This window comes from Anarrhichthys ocellatus, unplaced genomic scaffold (genome assembly GCF_004355925.1).
Source record: "Anarrhichthys ocellatus isolate YVR2014 unplaced genomic scaffold, GSC_Weel_1.0 scaffold9291, whole genome shotgun sequence".
In the NCBI taxonomy this organism is placed as follows: domain Eukaryota; kingdom Metazoa; phylum Chordata; class Actinopteri; order Perciformes; family Anarhichadidae; genus Anarrhichthys; species Anarrhichthys ocellatus.
In genome coordinates, this window is record NW_022289265.1 from 1 (window position 1) to 1756 (window position 1756).

Below are 1756 nucleotides of genomic sequence, written 5' to 3' on the forward strand. Positions count from 1 at the left end.
TCTCACCTGGTCTTAACATTAGTCTAGAGTCTCACCTGGTCTTAACGATGTCCACGGGCATCGATGCTGCCGTGGTAACCAGACCACTGATCATACTGGCACAGAAGTGACACAGAATATCGTCCCCGAAATACCCTGAAAACACACAAAGTACACATTACAGTTCATGTTTAAGAGTCCGGTTTATGTTTTTATGTGTGTACTTACTGTGTTTAATATGTACATGAGTCCAGTATATGTATAAATACTGTGTATATTGTGTATACTGTGTATATTGTGCACCTGAGTCCTGTATATGTATAAATACTGTGTATATTGTGTATACTGTGTATACCGTGTACCTGGGTCCTGTATAAGTACTGTGTATACTGTGTATATTGTGTGTACTGTGTATTGTGTACCTGAGTTCTGTACATGTATAAATACTGTGTATACTGTGTATATTGTGTGTACTGTGCATTGTGTACCTGAGTTCTGTACATGTATAAATACTGTGTATACTGTGTACCCGAGTCCTGTATAAGTACTGTGTATACTGTGTATATTGTGTATACTGTGTACCTGAGTCCTGTATAAGTACTGTGTATATTGTGTATATTGTGTACATGTATAAATACTGTGTATACTGTGTATATTGTGTATACTGTGTACCTGAGTCCTGTATAAGTACTGTGTATATTGTGTACACTGTGTATACTGTGTGTACTGTGTATTCTGTGTACCTGAGTCCTGTACATGTATTAGTACTGTGTATATTGTGTATACTGTGTATACTGTGTACCCGAGTCCTGTATAAGTACTGTGTATACTGTGTATATTGTGTATACTGTGTGTACTGTGTACCTGAGTCCTGTACATGTATTAGTACTGTGTATATTGTGTATACTGTGTATACTGTATACCTTAGTCCTGTATAAGTACTGTGTATACTGTGTATATCGTGTATACTGTGTGTACTGTGTATACTGTGTGTATAGTGTATTCGGTGTACCTGAGTCCTGTACATGTATTAGTACTGTGTACTGTGTATATTGTGTATACTGTGTATACTGTATACCTGAGTCCTGTATAAGTACTGTGTATACAGTGTATATTGTGTATACTGTGTGTACTGTGTACCTGAGTCCTGTATAAGTACTGTGTGTACAGTGTGTACTGTGTATTCTGTGTACCTGAGTCCTGTACATGTATTAGTACTGTGTACTGTGTATATTGTGTATACTGTGCATATAGTGTGTACTGTGTACCTGAGTCCTGTATAAGTACTGTGTATATTGTGTATACTGTGCATATAGTGTGTACTGTGTACCTGAGTCCTGTATAAGTACTGTGTATATTGTGTATACAGTGTGTACTGTGTGTACTGTGTACCCGAGTCCTGTAGGGCCTGTTTGGACTGAGAGTACGAGGCCAGCTGAGCTGCGTTCACCACCACTGCTCGAGCCATCGTAGGAATACAACCCTAATACACAAGTACACAAATACACAGTGGTACAGAGTGAAGAGTACATGTTGTATTACGAGAAGAAAAGGTTAATGTTTGAGTAAAGATACGAGTTCATTGAGTATTGATGGAGCTCACCCTCCACATGGTGGTGACGCCTTCTTCTCTGGTGATTCTAGCCAGAGCGTTAAAAACATTACTGTAACCTCTCTTTTGGTCTGCAGGGAGACTGGAGAGACAGACAGGCAGGGAGACAGACAGACAGACAGGCAGGGGGAGAGACAGGCAGGGAGACAGACAGAGAGAGAGAGA

General features: G+C 39.7%; 1 protein-coding gene across 1 annotated transcript; it reads right to left on the bottom strand.

Moving 5' to 3' along the window:
- Window positions 1-6: 6 nt before the first annotated feature.
- On the bottom strand, window positions 7-1738 carry LOC116380867 (mitochondrial 2-oxoglutarate/malate carrier protein-like; the record flags this gene model as incomplete). Its single annotated transcript, XM_031842695.1, has 3 exons — window positions 7-135; window positions 1372-1462; window positions 1583-1738. Coding segments are annotated over 3 exons (351 nt in total), but the record flags the coding sequence as incomplete, so codon positions are not given.
- Window positions 1739-1756: the final 18 nt, after the last annotated feature.